The following is an 18,772-nucleotide window of genomic DNA, read 5'->3' on the forward strand; positions in this document are numbered from 1 at the left end:
CTTTTAACACAGCTGAAAATCATATGTCAAACTATATATACATCTATATATATATGTATATATTTTCAATATACTGAGAGACAATGCTACAAACAGCAACACTCAGTACTTGTCTCAATATCTACCTGATGTGGGTAGAGAAACAATGATGAAAAGCTGCTGCAAGGAGGCTGGTGCAGCGAGGAAATTCCACAGCATTTTTCAAGGAAATGGAGTCTGTCAAGATATGAAATTTAGTCAAACCATACAGAAGAAGAAAGACTTCTGAAGCAAACTACAGCAGAAATCAAACACTGAACCTCCTTCTCTTTAGTCTCCAGGAGAAACTTTCTGAACTGYTGTTGACAAGTCCTACCAACTATGAGACCATTCACACAGGTATTACCCACTGTGGGCACAGCAAATGGGCACAGAACGAACCATTTACATCACATGCCAAGGTAGTGGGGCTGGGCTGCCTGGCTTTTTCCAAGTCTCTGCTCCACAGAGACAGTCAAAGAATCACTCTGAGACCCTGGATGCATGAGACAGTTTAGCTCTACAATAATTACAATGTATGACAATACTCACCCTCCTCAGAGCAAGGAGAACTCAAACAACAACCACGCTGAAGCATACCAGGTTTCTTCTAGGAAGGTGAACATTACTGAAAAAAAGACCAACCAAAGTGACTGTTAAGAGCTCAGTCCCTCACTACCCTGTATAGTCTTTGGATCTTTTAAGCACCCAGGTGAGCTGCCTTTATTTTTTCATTTCAAAATGGTAATTCTACATTCTCTCAGCTTTTCTTCCAAAGTTCTCATCCTTATTTATCTGAACCTTCCTTTCATCGTTCTAATCCAATATATGGACACACATAATAGTATTAAATCAAGATAGTATTAATCTAATATATGGACACACAAAATAGTATTAAATCAAGAAGTCACAACTACTTCACAAAGACTTTGCTCTTAACAGTGAGTATTTATTCTACTTTTAAGGGTGTTGACTTCCCCCTGCACCCCCCCCCCCCYCCCCCCAATCATAATCACTGCTTTCCAGATTCTGGTACACTGGGTCAGAAGACAACTGTTTTTATAGCATGTGTCCTGCAAGAACCAGATATTGGTTAGCTGGACTACCAAAAGATAATGCAGGACCAGAGATTTTTCTTGTCTCAAGTCAGTATGTTTAACTGTGCTGTTTTTCCAGTTCTCATTCCAAGTGAGCATTTCTGGTTCACTTAAGGCAGGGTGCCAATTAAGCACGCTGAGAATGAAAGACTGTTAAATAATTTTTTTCCTGGGGTATTAATATATGTACACACCCAGTTAAAACATTGGTGACTCTCTTATTTTCTCCTCCTTTTATCTGCCTGCCCCCCTATTTTTTTTTCTTCTTGTCTTTATTGTTCCCTTTTAACTATAGTCTGCATCTTAGTATCTCATTAATTCAACATTTTCAGGAAAGTCTCAGGAAGTCCTCAACATAAGCTTTTTTAACAATGAAGCAAGTAATTTCAGATCATTATTCTAACATATTCTAAGAATTATTTCATAATTTAGGAGTGACATTTTGTCTCTGTAACATAAAAAGTACTGGTAATATGTGTTACATACCCATGCCGTTAATTCAAAATGCTATCCAAACCAACTGCCAATGCCACCTCCCGTGGAGTACAAGCCAGCAAATAACACAATGAATCTAAATTTATTCCATCGTGTGCTGAAAGGGGGGACTTTGCCATCAGCGCAGGAAATCAGGATGCTGGGTCTGCTTCAAAGGAAGGTGTGTGAGGAGCTGCTCCTGTGGAGTCACTGTCCCTGGAGGTGTTTGAGGAAAGACTGGACATGATATTTAGTGACATCGTCGTGTCCACATGGTGGTGTTCAGTAAGACTGGACTCGACAATCTCAGGGATCTTTTCCAACCTGATTGACTCTGTGACTCTATACGATTCTTCTCTCTCCAGCTCCTCAATCACCATCCCTTGAACCTGTGCAGTCCAGGACCCCAAACCTCCTCCACCTCTCCCATGTTCCCAAGCAAGGAAGGGTTCTCTGCCTAACGGCGTTTTGTTATTTATCTGAAAAATAAACAAACAGCCCCACCAAAAACTATTTTAAAACTCTTCAAAGCGATTCCAGCATTTCAGGGAAGACGTTAAGAAAAACGCAGTCAGCATGCCACAAGTTTGACGCAGCCCCACMGTGAGCACAGGCCGACCCCAACGCCGCCGCCCGGGCCACTCCGCCCACGTCTACCCTCCAGCACAGGAGGCGGAGCGGAGCCATGGATCCCATCGCCACGGCAACGGGGTGCCACGGCAATGCGGTGGCCGCAAACCGCTCCCGGGACACGCGGCGGATCCCACCGGCGGCGGACGGGGAGCGCCGGGAGCAGGCGTGGCTCGACGGAGAGGTACGCCCCCCATAATTAAGGCGAAGCTCGATGGAACAGCCCGGCCCAACCGCCCCCGCACCGCGGGGCTGACCCTACCACTGCGGTGCGGGGGGGTGTGGGGTGTGGAGTGTTCTTCGTCGGCTGTGCCCTTGCCGAGCCCGCTGCTTTAGCCAGTGAGATGCCGGGAGGGTAAACAGAACAAAGGAGCATCCCGGTGGTGATCTGTGAGGGGAATAGCACCCCGCGGTGCTTCCCTTCCAGCTCCTCGGCGTGGCTYTAGGGTGGTACGGCCCGTGCCCCCTCCGAGGTGCCGAGCCGCGTGGCGCTGGGGGTACTGGCCGAGGGCGGGGAGGGCGGGAGAGGGGGTGAGCAGGACAAGGCTGGGGGGGTCGCTGGGGGTGTGTGTGACAGTCGCACCGTCTGTCCTCTGTACCCCATCCCGGTTCGGCCACGTGGCGGTGGAGGTGCGAGGGATGTGCCCCTGGAGGTGGCCACGATCCCCCCAAATCGTCATCTTGGCCTGAGAGCCAGGGGGCTCTGCCTGGGGAGAACGGCTGCCTTGTCACATCACTGCTCTCGGCCCACAGCCTCAGACTGGTTGTGTCCCTCCTGCACCTTCAGGAGCCAGCCGTAGGCCTGGCAGCAGCGTGTGATGCCTCTCTTTGGGAACTCCTTCAGCCCGAAGAAGACGCCCCCCAGGAAATGGGCCTCATTGTCCAACCTGCACCTGGTGAGTCCCAGCGCCTGTGCTTTGCAGGAGGTGTGCTTCCTTAGTGGCTGAGGTGGGTGGCTCCTGCTGTGGGTGCCATAAGATCTCCCAGCTGCTTCTGGGGCAGGAACAGGTTCTTCCTCCAGAGGCTCGTCGCGCTCTGAAACAGACTTCCCAGAGAAGTGAAGTGGTCACAGCACCAAGCCTGACAGGGTTAAAGAAGTAYTTGGACAATWCTCTCAGGCACGTGGTGTAGCTCGGGGGGGAGGCGGGGGGGTTGCTTTGCTGGGCCAGAAGTTGAACTCRGTGATCCTTGTGGGTTCTTTCTAAATCAGTATATTCTRTGATTCCAACTGTGCTGCTTTCTTCCTCTGGCGCAGCACTATTCCTGATCCCTGGTAAATGTACATGAAGCTAGAAATGGAATAGCTTCATGTATATGAAATGGAATGGGGAAGAATCATCATCACCCCACCTGCAGTCCAAAACTGTGTGACTGAAAACTTCTCCCCAGTGGTCTCCAAGTGCAGGGAAATAAGTGTGTATGTGGGCAGGAGAAAGCGCAATGATGGTAGTGAGAGGAGGCAGTTCTCTACTGCAGCCGTACATGACCAAAGTAAGATTCCAGGCTTGGGGGCCATTCGGACCACCATATTCCATTGGAATGCTAGTCACTAAGAAATGGGAGAGCAAGGGGTGGTTTYGGAATTCTGTGAAATGCTGAGTGTGATCTTCTCTCTGCAGCTGGATAGATCCACCCGTGAGGTTGAGCTGGGCCTGGAATATGGCACCCCCTCAATGAACCTTGCTGGCCAGAGCCTGAAGTTTGAAAATGGCCAGTGGGTGTCAGGTACTGAGTGCAGCTGAGCTTGCTCTGATCTGAAGTAGCCACGGTTAGCTGACAATGTGTTTTGACCTCTTTCTTTCCTCCAAGAATCAGGAAGCTTCCTGGGGGATCGCAGGGAAYTGCAGCGCTTGCGCAAACGAAACCAGCAGCTAGAGGAAGAAAATAACCTCCTACGGCTAAAAGTGGATATTCTGCTGGATATGGTGAGCCAACTCCTGCCTGCCCATAGTAGTGGGGGTGCCTAAACAAAGTGTGCTGGTTCCCCTGAGGAAGGCTGCTCTCACTGCACCCCACTTTCTGCTTTACCCTGCCATGCAACACAGATGTAATGGCAAAGTGATTGCGGGAGTAAAGCYTGATCTCCTTGAGAAGAGGGGAAGGTTGCCCCCACATCAGAGCTTATTGTGAACACTGTGACTGAGGAGARGGAAGTCCCTTCAAGTTTCATGTCTCCTCTTCCCATTTCTGCACAGAATATAGCATTTTTCTTGCCACTCTGGCCTCAGCCCTAACTATGAAACTGAGTTACAGCCACCCTTTCTGGTCATAGAAGATTAAAGCTTCAATATACTGTCATGAGGGGTGTGACATCAGTGCGTAAACCTGTGGATGAAAGAATTTCCAGTAAATAAACCGAAATTCAATGTTACTCAGAGATCACAGCTTTCATGCTTAAAATCTGGAAAGCCATTCAGTGAAATAGAACACACGTGTGTTGTGTGTTAGCCTTTATGTCAGTCTGAACAAACATTTTCTTTYGTTATTCTTCACATGTTTTAAAACTGGAAAGTGTCTTTTGTGGCTGGAACACTTAGCAGAAGCCCTAACTGCTCTCCAGGTTTTCCAGGTGATCTCAGTGAAGTGTGACATGGCAGCTTTCCCTTGCTCAATGTGAACAGATTCCCTCCCGCAGGTCCTGGCTTGTGCCTGTAAATCTCAGTTGTGCAGTGAAGTTGGAAAAGCCTCACGAGCTTTCAACTCACTCTTGTTTTTTGCTGTGTATTCCAGCTCTCTGAAACCACTGCCGAGTCCCACCTGATGGAGAAGGAGCTGGAGGAGCTGAAGCAGCGCTGCCGGAGGAAGAAGTGAAGAAGAGGTGGCCGGGTTGGTTCTGGGTCTTGGCCCATGGGATGCTTGGGCTGGTTTGAGCCTCCCAGCCATGTTGGTACTGTGTGGAGGTACTTTGTTTCACGGGACCATGAGTGCCGAGTTGCCTCCAGCGTTGTGTGGTGCCGTGGGTACTGCTAATGGCTGGTTTGGCACCACAGCGCTGTTAATTAACACAGTTTTCCTCAGAGCACTTTACCTTGCTACGTTTCCTCACCGCAGCCCAGCATAGGTACCCTCTTCTCTAAGGCAGCAGGACAACGGGCAGTAGAGAAGATCTGTCTTTATGACGGCTCCTCCTTGTCTTCTCTGCTTACAAAAGTGGGGAGACTTCTGCCTGCTCCCTCTGAGGAGCCCGCGCTGGCTTATACAAGCCTCACCGTCTGCCTTGGGCGAGCAGGATGTTGGAGTTGCTCGTTCTCGAGGGTTTTGCATATTTTACATTAAAAGCCTCGTAATTAAAACCCGTTCTGAGGGTGTTTGTAACGCGTCGCGCTGCGCTGCGGGGGCCGGGGCATGGGGCCGGGACGGTGCGGGGCGGGGCCGGTGCTCCTCCGGGCCGCCAAGGGCCGCTGCCTCGCCCGGGCTGGGTGGCGGGAGGGCCGCCCCGCTTCCGGCGGCGCTCTAGCCGCTGCTGCTTCCGTCCTGTCTGGTGGCGATGGCGGCCGCGGCGTCCCTGTCCCCGGAGGAGCTGCTGCCCAAGGGCGGCGCGGGCAAGGCTGAGGASCTGGAGGACGAGCTCGAGGAGGAGGAGGAGGATGACGAGGAGGTATCGGGGCGGGCGGCGGGGAAGGCCAGGCGGGCGCGGTGACCCCGCGGGGCGCGCAGGGCCGTGCGGCGGGGCCTGACACGGTGGTGCCGTCCGCAGCTGGACGAGACGCTGGCGGAGCGGCTGTGGGGGCTCACGGAGATGTTCCCCGAGAGCGTCCGATCGGCGGCCGGGGCTACGTTCGACCTGTCGCTGACGGTAGCGCAGAAGATGTACAGGTGAGGGGGCGGCGGGCCGGGCGGGAGCCCTTCGGAGCGGGCCCGGCGGACAGAGCGGGGACGCGGGGCGGCTCCTCTGGCTTTCGCGGTGGCTTTGGCCTCTGGTTTCGCAGTGCAAGGCCTGCGTGAAGCGGCAGATCCACGTTTTTTGGGCAGCGTGGGGAGGGTGGGAATAAGGGGACAGCCTGAGTTCGGGGTTGGATTTGGGGGAAGGCTTATGGTTGAGGCACGGAAGGGAGGCATGGAATTGTGCCACTAAAAAGCAGATAAGGAACTGATTCTTAATGCTCTTTCTCCTTGATAGATTCTCTAGGGCAGCTCTGTGGATTGGGACCACCTCCTTCATGATTCTGGTTCTTCCTGTTGTCTTTGAAACCGAAAAACTGCAGATGGAGCAACAGCAGCAGCTGCAGCAGCGACAGGTGGGGAAGGGTGCAGTCTGTTGGATGCTGTGGCCTCACTCATGGCACCGGATTCTCTGGCTAGATGTTCTAATGGGACAATCCTGCCGATTCCCAGTGTTAGGCTGGTAGCAATCCCTGGCAAGCACAACCTGGCTTTCTCCAGCCAAAATACGCTGTGAGGGGCTGAAATCAGGGCTGTGGTCTGACACTGACCTTGGCTGTTGCAGGAGGGGAGGGACTGGTGCTACAAAGTGCCACCAGTATCTGTGGGAGGGGGGAAAAGTATGGGAAGCCATCCAGTGTCCTTGAAACCCCTCAGCCAATTTTTTTCTTTCCAGATCCTCCTCGGACCCAATACGGGGCTCTCAGGGGGAATGCCAGGGGCCCTGCCTCCACTGTCTGGAAAAATCTAATCTGCAGAAGCTGAGTTGGATTCATATCAAGTGGGAAGACCTTGCGATTATGATATACTGAACTGTTGATTTGTTGGGTCAGGGCATTTTTTTCTTTTTATTTTTGGTTCTCCTTTGGGACATTGACCTGTTCATAACGAGGGAGGGAAGCCCCCCTCTGGACCTGATGATGGCTGTCTGCATCCCCCTCTCCTTTAGAAATGATGAGTATTTCCTTTTATTCAATCACTATGCCATAACCAGTTACTGACGTGGACTGGGGGAGCTCCTCTGCCACCTTCCTTGACCCCACAAAACACCCCGGGGCACAGGGTGAAAAGCAGCAGTCAGACAGAACAAATGCTTTCCTGCCTGATTTGGAGCTGAAGGACAGTGGTGGCAGGAAGTGTGACTTTCCCAGCAGAGGAAGGAGGGGTGCCAGTGGCAATCAATACCCCATGGAGAATACTCTCTGGAAAGATGTGTCTGCAGAAAMACTTCCACTGCAGCTGTGTGTGTGTGAGAACCAAGGGAGCAGCAGGACAGGTTTGAGACGATCACATCYACACAGATTCTCTGCCTCATAAAGTAGAACAGACATCAGCTTAGTATTTTTTTGTATGGAATATTAAATAAATCCAACCTGAGCAGTGTGGTTTTAATAGATGTCCTTGAGGGAGGCTCAGTCCTTTCAGAGCTGTTGGGGGATTTCTGGGTAGGGATCTCTCAATTTCATATGCAGTCTGGCAATGGGGAAAGGACTGACATGGCTTGGTCACCTTCAGAGGGGTGGGGAGGCCTGGCACAGCTTATGGGAATTCTCAGGGAGGTGATCCTACCTCAGCACCAGTGTCTGCCTTTCAAGGTTCTTAACTCAAAGGTGGTGGTTTTATAACCAAAGAAAAAAAATTTATTTATCCTTTACATACTTTGTTACAGAACAATTCATTGGAACATACAGAAGTGATAGGACATTTATATGGAAACTTTTTTTTCCATTTTTAATATTTGGTTAAACAAAATACATCTCTGTAAACAAACCCAAGACAAGGCTCTAACAAAACCAAACAAGCAAGAACAAAGAGGGGCTTCCCCACTCCTGAGCAGTGGGACTGGACCAGCTCACCCACCCTCGGGCACAGCAGCCTCACCTCCCACAGGGATGTGATCATACTTTCCCTTTACCTGAGCAGCTGTATCACACTGTTTCTCCCCAGGGAAAGCAGCTGACATAGAAGAAGAGGAAAGCAGCCCCAAAGTATTTTAAAACATCTTTGCATATTGTGCACTGATCCATTGGCTTGCAGTTTCCATGCAAACAGGGTTTTTCTCCAAAGTGCAACTTCAATCAGCATAGAAAATGTTGCYGTTGAGATCTGTATTTTCCCCTCTTGAAGAAATGGCTTCAAGTCAGGAGCAGAATGCCTGCAGGCTGAACATCCTGCCTGGAAAGTGTTTAAAAACTCTGCCAGCTGGTATTGGTCACTGGAATGTGTTACGAAATAGGACTTTTTAAAATGTAGGAGCCTTTGCCCTTGACTGTGGGAGGCTGTGCTCAAAGGACTGCAAAACAGTGCTTGCCAGATGTCCGGGGGTCAGCAAACACCATCGTCTTGTCCTCATGTGGCCTCTCTTGTCTGTTGGGACAATGCCATTTTGGTGGTCTCTCAGGTTCGAGCACCTGCTCTTGTGTTTGCAGAGTGCTGAAGAGAAAAATAACTGAGAAAAGGTCATTAAAAGCCCTCCTTTCACCAGCTCAAACGTGAGTAATGAGAGTTTCCTGCATAATGGAGCAGGATCCTTTGCTCTATCAGGTCCCAGAAGTKGCTGTTCAACCAAGTCATGTAAAGGTGGAAGCAAACAGCAGCTCAGCCAGGAAGCACTAAACACAGCAAAGTCAGTTCCAAATTCAGCATTTCCTCCTCCTGCCATGGAAGGCATGGCTGAGCTACAGCTTGCCTGGGTGACTGGGAAACAGCTGGTRGAGATTCCTCTTAATATCCTCCTGTCTAGTCTCTCTTCCCCACAGAAGGCAGGAAAAAGCAATTCACCCRTTAATGGAATGTTTGCAAGCCAATGCTAAAGGAGAGGTTGGTTTACTGCACCGGGGTGTCTCCAAAGCCTGAAAGTTCTGATGGACCCTCTGCAGCTCCCACACCAGCGGGTGGTAACAATAAAAGGGCAAAACTGACTCCTATAAAGGCCCCCCTCCTCAGCTCATTTTCATTTTAMGACTTGACTTCTTTCATTTCACGTGACATCCCATGACTGTGGGGTAGACTTCKGGAGAGAGGAAAATAAAAGGGAATTACTTCTTTGAAAACCTCTTCAGCTTTACTTCTCTCTCCAAGGAGCCCCTAAAATACTGGGCAACCATGCAGAAAACCAAAATAACTGTTGGAAAATGGTAAAAAAAACTCCCACCACAGCACAAAACCCAAGCAGACTATAGCCTCTCTCCACTCCCAGAAACTTGATACTCCTGTCAGCCTGTGCTTGCTGTTTCCATGTCACCTTAGCCAGACACATACTGCCAAACAACCGCTCATCACATACATAAATCCTTGGAGACCCTCGGGAAGAGTCCTCTAGCTACCCAAAGAATTTCTTGGAAGATGAGACTGGTTTTATTATTGTTTCCTAATTCCTGGCACAAACCAGCCCTAAGAAGCAGAGGGTCGTGCTGAGCACCGTACCATTCCTAGTGTTTTGAGTGTCCTGAGAGACCCTTAGGAATTGCTAATGTCTTCACGACAACTTGTTTGGGAGGGACAGAACTGTAAAGAGGTGGCAGCGTGCTCAGTCCCTGCTCCTTCCTGATAAGCCCTGGAGGGAGTAGTGTCCCACCAAACGCAGCKTTGAACCACGTGGGGAAAGGGAGGCCAGAGGTTTTCAGGCACTCTTCCCCTCAGCCCAGTTTTCCAAGAGTGCAATACCTTCYGGCTGGCCAAAGGGCACCGCAGCTCATCCACCTTCTAATTAACGTGAGTGACTGGCTTCCAGTTTCCTCCAATCTGCTCTCAGTTCTTCCTCACCCACCACCCCCATTGTCCTGTGCCATTGCCCTGTTGCACCAAGGAAGGAAGAGAAGAGCCTAACAAAGGAAATTCCAGATGAGAAAGAGTCGGGGCACCCATTATCCAGGTTTTACGACATCAGGAGTCTGGTAAAGGGGAAGAAACTGTAGTGGGAGGACAGAATCGGCCCAGGTCACACGTCAGCTCTCCAAGTCTGATGAGCTTCCACCTCCTCTGGAACCACCAGTAGGAGCTCACAGTTCTTCCCTCTCAGCTGGTGTTTCAAAAATTTCCTATCGTAAAGAGAAACAGAAATGAGTGCTACTGAATGTAGAACTTTGTCATCTGCTACAACTAAATGCAACTAACTATCAGGATGTGACAAGAAATGTGGGAAAACACCCACTGTCTTTAGTTATTTTATGATAGAAAGAACCCCAAACAAATATTAAACTTGACCAAATAGATTCAACCATCTCTACCTGGAAAATTCTCGGAATGAGATAAATATTATCTTAACCTCAGCAGAAATGTCTATATAGATGCCACTTTCTAACTTTCCAAAGTAGCAAAAACAGAATTAATACCAAGTTCAGCTTCTTCATATTTTCAAGACCAAGAATCCTGCMGTAACTTAAAATACTTCCAACAAATCTGCGAAAAATCTTGCAGAAAAATAACACCCCATAATTTAGTTGTCCTTAGCAGCAGTGTACCACCCGGTCATTTGACATGCTTCTTTAGCCCCTTTCTGCACCTAAGCTTTTTCTAATACCAAACTTGGATTATTTCCAATAAATATGAAAGTCAAATTGCATTTTCTCCAATATCTTTTGGTCCAGATTTCCAAAACTCCCAGTAGAGAAAGCCCTTTTTTATTGCTGAACAACAWGATAAAATCCATCAGAACCTCTGCACAGTAGCTTCATAGGAGTGTSACTTTACCCCAGTTACCAGAACTTCAGTGGCATGGCTGGGTCTGCAAATACTATACATGTGCAATCCCTATCTCAGAASAAGTCCAGTCAAGACAGCAAAGCTAGTAGTGGATTTATGGCACAATGGAATGGAAACTGAACAGCAATTCAGAGCAGGTGAAACTTTGCAAAGTATTTACAACCACCATCTTGTGTTAAGATTAAAGAGGGAAGGGACGCTAAGACAGAAGGGCAGTGTATGCTAATACAGAAAAAGTGACTCTTAACCAACAGTTCTAACTGCTGTCAGGGATAAAGCTACAGCTTTTAGYCTGGAAAGCCTTTTGGTGGAAACATACAGCTTGTTACTGAAGAGGCAAAGAATGCTGATACTCTCATGTTCGAGGAGGGAGCAGGGCACAGCACATCTTGTTGCAGGTGTCACCCACTAATATCAGACATGGCCTCTACCTTCACCACTGATGACAGAGCCAGACACGTAAGAGTCCAAGTCAGGCTCTCCTGAGCWCAGAGACACCACTGCCAAAAGCATTTCCCTAGCTTTGCACAGACAGATCATAAATCCAAGTGGAGGCATAAGAATCTTATTACTCTCATGTTTTTACTACTRAAGGTCAGCCATACATGTTTCAATTGCCAACTGTTTAAGGACAGATTTCTCACCTCCAACAGGGAAGGATTTGTGGAAATCCTACCTGAGCTCACTTTCACCTCCAATCCACTCAGGCACCTTGAGCTTGGAGTCAAGGTTGTAGTAGGTGCCTCCCACCTCCCGGACACAAATCCAGTGCTGTCGCTTGAGGGGGAGCTTCAAGGGTCCCCAGCAAAGGCTGGAGGGCAAATTCATGATGAAGCCCATCACGTTAGAGAGGGCAATGGCATTAACATCCCTGAAAGAGTGCAAAAAAACAAGACATCAATAAGATTATGTTCTGGTGCTTTCACTTCAATCTCTTATTTTTACGAACAGTAGCCACCTCCAGAATTACACAACTTCTCAGTACCTGCGCTTATCCCACCAAACTGCCTCATAGCCTTTGGTCTGAAGTGCTGCCATGATCACATTCACATCATAGTTTCCATTCCCCAGCATGCTTTTCTTGTGGGGGGTCACCATGGTGTTGGGAGACAGCCTGCAAATAGAAGAGACTTAGTTTAAACACAAACTACTCCATCCCCCCTTATCACTCATAAAAGGGGCTGAGGGAACTAAGTAAAGCATCAAGAATAATTTTGATGTACAAAGCCTTCAAAGATCCTGCCTCTGATGTGAAAGAAATCACAAAGCTCTTCCCCCCTGACCCCTTGAACTGGTACTTCTGAAGGACGGTTCAATAATGATTTTTCCTCAATTTACAGGTGGAGTAAATGCCAATTTGCCATTTAGGACAACAGCTATTACAATTTTGAGAGTTCAACAGTCAACACCAATCTTGAAGACTGGATGAGAAAAAGAGGCAGGGGAGGGTAGCTGCAGAAGTTTGTTCCTCCTCCCCCATGGATAAATGAGGAAGTATTCAGACACAAAGCTGTGAAGATACTTGGGGTTGGGAGCTTTCTAGTGTTGCTTTTGCTAGATGATAAAAAAATATCTGTTGCTGTAGGTAACTAAACAGATAATCCTGTTGCAAACAAATCTCTTCAGCTTTGACCTGTAAGTTTATTTAGGCATCGCTTGCATTACTACAGCATCTAAAGGTGCAGAACCACAGTCCATTAAAATCTTATAATCATAGAATATCCCTGAATTGGAAGGGATCCACAGGGAGTCCTGCTGATCCTGGACAGGACAGCCCCAAGGACCACACCTTGAGAACATTGTCCAAATGCTTCTTGGTGACCTCTTTCAGGCTTGGTGCTGTGATGACTTCCCCTGGGCAGCCTGTTCCAGTGACCAACCACCCTCTGGGTGAAGAAATTCTTCCTAATACCTGACTTAAACCTCAGCTACCTGACAGAGCTTTATGCCATTCCTTCAGGTCCTAGCACTGGTCACTAGACAGGAGAGATCAATGCCTGCCCCTCCACCTCCCCTTGTGAGGAAGCTGTGGGCTGCTATGCGGTTACATGCCAAAATGCAAGATAGCCTTTGAACAAGTTCAGATAATGGATGTCAGACATAACATGGAGATGTGTGGCAAAAAAGCCTGTTAGCCACTTTTATTGTTTTGTTTCCCCCCTCCACCCAAGAAATTTTTAAGGAGGGAAAACAACGGGATATATTATTATGAAAATGACAGATGGAAAAGCAAACATGGGGGAAACTGGGAGCAGAGAACAGCAGAGTCATGTAATGCCAAGCCAAAGAAAGTCAAGCCCAACATGAGTTCTGTTGTGATGAGTTGCTCTTTTCCTTGATAAGAACTTCATTAATTCTGCTAGGGCAAAGTGCAGATTTCATATCATCTAAACATCCAAACGTGTCTCTCCCTTCTGTCAACTCCATCCCCAAAACTCTTAATGCTCTTGCACATTTTTGCTCAGTCTTTAGCACAGTGCAGGCGTATTTCATCCAGTGAAAATCCCTCAGCCCTTCTACATTCCTGCCCTTGTTACCAAAAAAACTATATTTCTTTAAAAAGATGTCCATGCAGCAGAGGGGGGAGATGTTGGAAAATCCTTTTTAACTTTAGCACAATAGTGTTTGATCCATATATCTGTGATTAATGCTTTGTTTTCTGCCATACAGTAYTTAGTACAAATGCCAGAGATTAATGTGGCTTTGTGTTAACTCCCTACATGTGTGACTAATAGTCTTGTACCAGCTACTGCTTCCTTATTTACCTATATAAGTGATTAAGATGTACTAGCAGATGTCTTAGTTTTGAGAACAAAGATGGAGTCCCAGGGCAAGAATGGTAAGAGAAGTGTATCATGACCTGATGATATAATTCAGATATTCTCAAGTAGAAAAGATTCATTAGAAGATCTAGAACCACAAATGGAAAATTTTGGAAATGGGATGTTCCCAAACGACCACGAAAGACCCCTACCAATATCCACATAAATCCATGGAAATAATCAACATATATGTATGTATTTAGGAAATGTAATGCATATGTAGTAGAAATGCAGTGAAAAGGTATTGGTTCCATGCATCTAACCTGGTCTGTTAGGCTGCTGGGTGCGCACATTAAGTGRAGTGATGCCCATGCACCCAGCATGCTGAATGAAGTAGTGTCAGGTTTCTTACCTAACCAAGTGGYTGGAGAGTTTATTTCCCAGTTTTCAGTGACACAGCGATAGCGTAAGGCATTTGACAAGCAGAARAAAGCAGTGGATTGAGTAGGGAGTTTCAGAGCAAGTGAGGTTTGGAGAGGCTACASACAGGTAGCTTTTGACTTCAGCTCTGAGTTTTCCTGCAGTGGAGCAGACTGCAGCAGAACACTCTGGGAAGCGAGTTCAGTACAGAAGAGAAAGGAGTCCATGGTAAGAGGAAAACTTGTTAATATCCACCATGGGGCTGTATATTGCTAATTACAGAGACGGAACTTGCAGCCTGTCACAGCTCTTCSAGCATCTCCATAAAGCAAGATAACTTGGCTACCTCTAATTCCTCAAGATTGTTGCTTCAGCCTACCAACTCACCTGAGCACTAGCACAATTCAGAGAATCCTCTGGGCTGCAGAAGTATGGCACCATTTTTCRGAGACAAATTAATTAAAGAGMTGAAAGAACACGTTTATCTTTRTTCCTTCATGTAATTTCCGGAGACMCAGAAATTACATGAGGAGACCAGCACAGGCAACAAAGAACTGGCACCTGTGAGCAAACTTGCCCAAGAACTACCTCAACATCTTGACTCACACATACCTAAGTAGAGTCCACATTCATCAGCTGAAGGATATTCTGACTAGACAAGGAATCAAATTGTTGTTTTGTTTTTTTGTTTTTTTTTAATCTAGCCACTGAGCTGAGAAAGACTGAAAAAGTTGAACAGAAATCCAGGTAATAATCCTCCTGATGTTTCTAAGTTAAACTTTCATCAACATGTTGTCTTAATACAAGGGGCTCAAAGATTCCTGCATCCAGCTGTCTTTCCTAATCACATCTCAATACGCAGACTCCAGTGAAGCTAAGAGATTTTGTTTGTATCTCCATGCAGCACTTGGAACATGCAATCATACTTCCAGCAACAAAAGCAAGTGGAACCTCAAAAAGGTGTTTCTTGTATTAGAAGAAAGAAGAGGGAAAGACTACAAAATCAGAGGGGTGCTCAGCCCAAGTTTTGGCATACRCTTGAGATGATAACCATCAGACTATCCTGGCCTTACAGAATAGGATGCAGCAAAAGGGAAGCTAATGATTAAACAATGTGGTTCAATCATTCTCCAAGGAATGTGGTAAAAGCTAGAGAGCCTAAGTTTATTTGCGATTTTGTCACCTTGTCAACACTGGGTTTAAATATCAGACCTCAATATTTTTGTAGGTTATTAAAAATATCCATCAGTGCTTTATCAAATGTAGAATATGACTAGACACAGGAAAGACAAGTAACATACAAAGGGCAACTAAATCCACACTTCTTAAAGACAAGTTAGAGACCTACACACAAGTAGTCACCCAACAGAAATAGAAAGGCAGCGGCAATTCTTATGCATGGCTAACAGCTCATCCATTTCCAAGAGAAATATCCATGTATATTTCCACATTGCCATGGGGCTGAATCAATCTATGTATCTTGATATAAATATTAAGATGGAACAACTCCAGGTTTGAATAAAAGACAATCTCACCCTTCTAGAGAAAAAGGTCCAACAAGATTAATATTCAGTCTTTTTCTAAGAGGTTTCATGCTGCACACTAATTCTGTCTCACCAAGCACAATGAAAGTSAACTAATTAGATCACCACACTCCTTCTACCACATTGTTTGCTTCARGCCAAGAGCAATCCAGCTGTGATTAAGATTCTGACAATTGATGCTCTGGAACAGAACCACAGTGTCCTTACACTGGACAAAGAATGCCTTGAGCCTGCCATGGACCAGCTCCACTTCACCAACAGAAGTTTCATCTACATGCTGTAATAAATAGCATTTTGATCTGATATTTGCTAATGTCCTTCACCACATTTCATCTGCCAAAGACAGGCATGAGTTTGGATGAGTCAAGCACTAGTTTCATAAATTCGCCAGTTTCCAGGAGAGAAACAACAGGCACACAGCTCCCTGCTCATCAGCATGGGGTACCATGACTGCCTTACCCCACAGCAGCTGCTGTCCTCTAACATGTGAACTCCTACCTGTCACAAACACATGCTGGCAACTGCTGGTAACGGGTGTTCAACTGCAGCTTACACAATGTTTACACCATTTGCAGGTTGAGCATCAGAGGAAAACCCTCTCCCTATATGATCACTTAGCTTCATCAGTGGTGGGTCACCAGAATTCATAAAGGCTCACACAGGARAATTTCCACAAAGCATCAAAACACCAGAAAATAAATGCTGAGCAAAATATGAGCTATTGCAGAGGCCACATGAATAATTTACACTCATCCCTTAAAACTCAAAACCACTTTATTAATTATCTGAAGCTGCTGGGAAACATTTAGCAATGCCACAGGAAATGGGCATCCAGTTACTGAAATTAAATCCAGTTTGAGAGAGTACATAGGGTTTTGCTGCATGAAAAAAAAACAACATAATATTTGAAGAACTTCACTGAACCACCCAAATAAGGAGTCACTCATTTGGCAAAATTCCTAATTTCTAAAAAACTTTTAAGTGTTGCAGTATTAAGTCAGTAAGTTTTTATGATGACCCATTTTTCATTCCTGCCATTTTCATTCTCCCAAGGCAATCCCCAAATCCACTATAAACATCAAGATAATTTTTCTACACAAGGCACAGGCAAAAAATATGGAAGACAGGTAGAAGATGCATTGAGTAGGGAAAAAAACAGCAGTCCAACCACATGACAGCAACTGCAATAAAGCCCTTGAACCAAAAACTGGCAGCCAGAACAGGTTAAGAAACAAGTAATATGAGAAAGAATTTCTACATGGAGAGGGAATAAAAGGCTGGGGTTAGAAACACAAGATACATTCAGTTCAAAGCAATGGTTACAAGCTGAATCCCTCCTTTTCTATTTCCCCCCAAATAACCTAAAAATTTCTCCAATAAAGTGAGGACAAGAGGAAGCTAATACCAGTACAGAGAGCATCCTACCTCTGGAAAATCTCCTGCAGGGTTTCCCTAGTGAAGGCGTTGCTGTCCTGGAAGACATTGTTGAGGGCATGGAGGGCACACARCTCCCTACGCTGCTTCTCATGGTAAATATGCTGTGGCGGTAGCTGGGATGGCTCTGGTGATTCCGATTTGGTCTTGTCACCTTTCCATGGCACGCAACTCATTTTCTCGATGAGTGGATGGGGAGTAGGTGGTGAAAAATGAAGGAGGCTGAAGTTTTTGCCTCCACAGTCACAACAACAGCCCACTGCCCCTTTCTTCTGTGGGCTATTGCTGCTTCCAGCTCAGAAACCCTCCTCTTGTGCTTCAGTCTAYTCAGTAATTGCCTCTGACGGCTGGTTTTAGAAACCATATGAAGATCTGCAACATATTTTTCCTCCCTCCTCCCATACCCCATAAAATGCAGTATTTTCCTCCCCTCCACAGAAAAAAAAAAATAAAAACGTCAAAATATATGATTCTCCTTAGTGTCAAGGTACAAGCTGGAATTTATCACATCGCTCCTTTTCTTCCATTTCCTTTGGTTACAGTGGCACTAAAAAAGATACCCAGACCAGGTAACAAGGAGACCCACTCCCAAAGTGCCAAAGGGGACAAGATGAAGCCAACGCCTGGTGCTGCCTATAGGAGCACAGGGCGGTTAAGCACTTATCAGCTGCATTCTTCCATTCCTTTGGGAACGACTGAATCCTGGCAGGAAGATGCCAACAGCTCGAGAAAGGAAACCGCTTCTTGCTAGGCCACGAGAAGCCCAAGTCCAGGCTGCCGGGAAGGCGATTCCTCACAGGTCACCCTGCGCCCCGACAAAGGGAAGTCTCCGTTAGCAACGAGAGGCAGCACAAAGCCCGTGGCAGCGTGGGTAGGGCAGGCAGGACCAGCCCCACGGCCTGCCTCGCACTTCTTCACCACGGCCCTCTCCACCCTACGCTCTTACAACCTCCACCACCACCACCACCACCACCACCAAGACAACAACAACGACGACAACAGTGACGACAACAACAACAACCCGGACGGGAGCCGCTTCCCACAGCCAAGGCCCAGCGATCCCCGCAGCCTACCGCGCAGAGGACGGGCCCCCGTCTAACCCCCACCCAGCCCTTGGGGGCTCGCTGCCCGGCCGAGGCGCCCGCCCTTCCCCTCGGGAGGGTTGGAGGGGCCCCGCCGGGCCGGGCCAGGCCGGTCGGGTCCCACCGCCGCCTCCTCACCGCCCGCTCGGCCCCTCGGGCCGCCCCGCGCCGGCGCACGCGCGCGCCGGGCCGCGCTCGCGCTACTCTCGCGCACGCACGCACACACGCGCGCGCCCCCCGCCCCCCGCACGCGCCGACGTCGGTCCCGCCCCCTCTGACGTCACGGTAAAACGAGCGGGGACAGAAGTGAACGCGGTCCCACCACCCGCTGAATAAACAAACATAAATCCTCCCCCGGCGTCGTTCCGTGCTACAGGCTGGAGTTTGCAGCGGGGGTGCTACAAGCGTGCGTACGGCCAGGCGGAGGATCGGGATAGGCACCTCTACCCGCCGCTCAGCAGGGATCACCTGCCAGCCCGCAGAACCCCTCAGCCAGAGGGTTTTCCTCCTTGGCGCTGGCGGTGGCCCCCGCCGGGAGTCTGAACACTGTGGGCTCGCATGGCGAACAAGCGTAGGGGTGTTCTGTCGGGAGGCCAGGGAGGGAGGGGCGGCGGAGGTCTTTGCGGACTCCGGGAGCTGGGGGCACTACGGGCCAGGACACCAGGGACCCGCGGACTGTACGGACACCTGGCGCGCTCCTACCCTGTTCAATTGGCTGACGCAAC

The 18,772-nt window shown here is 48.0% G+C and overlaps 3 protein-coding genes across 9 annotated transcripts; 2 read left to right on the plus strand and 1 right to left on the minus strand.

Moving 5' to 3' along the window:
• Window positions 1-2,295: 2,295 nt before the first annotated feature.
• On the plus strand, window positions 2,296-5,510 carry CBY1 (chibby family member 1, beta catenin antagonist). Of its 6 annotated transcripts, none has more exons than XM_057388480.1 (5): window positions 2,296-2,403; window positions 3,007-3,115; window positions 3,839-3,944; window positions 4,029-4,144; window positions 4,950-5,510. In XM_057388480.1, the coding sequence occupies exons 2-5, from the start codon at window positions 3,038-3,040 to the stop codon at window positions 5,028-5,030; spliced, it is 381 nt and encodes a 126-aa protein (XP_057244463.1). In that variant the 5' UTR covers window positions 2,296-2,403; window positions 3,007-3,037; the 3' UTR covers window positions 5,031-5,510. The 6 variants fall into 6 exon arrangements, with proteins under 6 accessions (XP_057244463.1, XP_057244455.1, XP_057244432.1 ...); XM_057388472.1 differs by having other exon boundaries at window positions 2,297-2,403; window positions 2,973-3,115; XM_057388449.1 differs by lacking the exon at window positions 2,296-2,403 and adding an exon at window positions 2,417-2,716 and having other exon boundaries at window positions 2,973-3,115.
• A 151-nt stretch (window positions 5,511-5,661) lies between these two features.
• Window positions 5,662-7,495, plus strand: TOMM22 (translocase of outer mitochondrial membrane 22). Its single transcript, XM_057388506.1, has 4 exons — window positions 5,662-5,817; window positions 5,917-6,035; window positions 6,340-6,457; window positions 6,778-7,495. Exons 1-4 carry the CDS (start codon window positions 5,707-5,709, stop codon window positions 6,850-6,852), a joined length of 423 nt encoding a protein of 140 aa, XP_057244489.1. The 5' UTR covers window positions 5,662-5,706; the 3' UTR covers window positions 6,853-7,495.
• Window positions 7,496-7,714: 219 nt separating this feature from the next.
• Window positions 7,715-18,249, minus strand: JOSD1 (Josephin domain containing 1). 2 transcript variants are annotated; one of them, XM_057388496.1, is made up of 5 exons: window positions 18,186-18,249; window positions 16,957-17,770; window positions 11,791-11,919; window positions 11,482-11,676; window positions 7,715-10,141 (listed from the first exon to the last, which is right to left on the minus strand). In XM_057388496.1, exons 2-5 carry the CDS (start codon window positions 17,139-17,141, stop codon window positions 10,042-10,044), a joined length of 609 nt encoding a protein of 202 aa, XP_057244479.1. In that variant the 5' UTR covers window positions 17,142-17,770; window positions 18,186-18,249; the 3' UTR covers window positions 7,715-10,041. The 2 variants fall into 2 exon arrangements, with proteins under 2 accessions (XP_057244479.1, XP_057244472.1); XM_057388489.1 differs by lacking the exon at window positions 18,186-18,249 and adding an exon at window positions 18,039-18,179.
• Window positions 18,250-18,772: the final 523 nt, after the last annotated feature.

Source organism: Malurus melanocephalus, unplaced genomic scaffold (assembly GCF_030028575.1).
Source record: "Malurus melanocephalus ecotype Western Australia unplaced genomic scaffold, MMel_1.1 scaffold_17, whole genome shotgun sequence".
NCBI lineage: Eukaryota > Metazoa > Chordata > Aves > Passeriformes > Maluridae > Malurus > Malurus melanocephalus.